Source organism: Salvia splendens, chromosome 20, assembly GCF_004379255.2.
Source record: "Salvia splendens isolate huo1 chromosome 20, SspV2, whole genome shotgun sequence".
Lineage (NCBI taxonomy): Eukaryota > Viridiplantae > Streptophyta > Magnoliopsida > Lamiales > Lamiaceae > Salvia > Salvia splendens.
Window position 1 is genome coordinate 10432647 of NC_056051.1, and position 1286 is coordinate 10433932.

Below are 1286 nucleotides of genomic sequence, written 5' to 3' on the forward strand. Positions count from 1 at the left end.
GTCATTCGAATGGAACAAATGGGAATTCCTAATGTCCGGGTCCGTGACGAGGAAGAACCTTAGGAGGACACTGTGGAGTAGGCGGGTGTCGAGCCAATTATGACACGACCCCTACTTACTCTTGTGGTGACTTCATTTTTTATAGTTCTTGATTTCTGGTTGTAATAGCCACTTGTAACCTTTAGTCTTGTGCTAGGGCAAATGTAACCGAGAACTATTTTTTGATATATAGGGATGAGGGACCCATGAACCCTCCACCGTGACGGTGTTTGAATAAAAAAAAATGCCACATCCATTGATACCTCATCTTTCGATCTGGATCGGCTCGGCCCCATTGAAAAATTAGTGGCGGCTTCCTCACCTCGAATCGAACTAGTGCTAAGTTGGCCTTTTCCAAGCCCGTCATCTTCGTGAAGGTCCCCCACGATGTCCGGGCCCTCCCAAACCGTTTCCCCCCTTTTTTCCCCATTCGGCCTAGCTTTCGAGGGTGTTCCCTTTACTTTGTTTTTCCTTGCCGTCTCCACTCATTGTTGTCGTTTGGCTTGGCCTCAAAATTGACTTGCTTTTCGGCTGGGCCGTTTCTGTCTTGATTTGCTTTTTGAGGGGTTACATTGTTGTAATTTCTTTTCGGTGGGGTTTCGGTCTTCCCCACAGCATAGCAAACATTACTCGAGTGTCCGACATGCTTACACTCCCGACAATAGGCTGGAATTTTGTCCCACCGCATTTGTTGAACCGTTTCTCTTCCACAAATATCGAGTATGATTTCTTCGGGGGGTGGTTTCGTGATGTCAAACTCGAAGCGAATGTGCGCATAGGAAAGTCTTGTTTTGTTCGCGGTGGCTCGGTCCACTTGAATTGGCGTCCCTAGGAGCTTGCCGATGGCGAAGAGGGCTGAGTGATCAAATAAATGGATCAGGAGGCCAACTAAGTTACACCATATCGCTGCAATCAGGGACTCACGATAAGCATCAAACTCCGGAGACCATTTGAAAACCCTCATTGGATGCCGATCAATGAGCCACACCGGCGTGCCCTTCGGGCCACTAAGGAGCCTAGCATAATCCATCAGTTCCTCGCATTGAATGATAATGAGTTTGGTGTTAATGTATTTCCAAGTAAAACCACATTGAAATTTCATGTTAATGAGAGCCTTTTGAATTTGTCCAGCTGTCGGGATAGAGTGTGATAATTTACCTACGATGACGTGCCCTAAGGTTTCGGCAAGCTTCCGGATCTCCAGCCCCGAGAAGTGGATTGATGGTATTCCATTTGAGACTGGCAAA

The 1286-nt window shown here is 47.0% G+C and overlaps 1 protein-coding gene across 1 annotated transcript; it reads right to left on the bottom strand.

Moving 5' to 3' along the window:
• Window positions 1–496: 496 nt before the first annotated feature.
• LOC121781456 lies at window positions 497–1069 on the bottom strand. The gene has a single exon (XM_042179193.1). It carries the CDS (start codon window positions 1067–1069, stop codon window positions 497–499), a length of 573 nt encoding a protein of 190 aa, XP_042035127.1.
• Window positions 1070–1286: the final 217 nt, after the last annotated feature.

Bases quoted from the DNA above. Each gene is read 5' to 3' on its own strand.
- LOC121781456 (XM_042179193.1), bottom strand. From the start codon at position 1,069: ATGGATTATGCTAGGCTCCTTAGTGGCCCGAAGGGCACGCCGGTGTGG.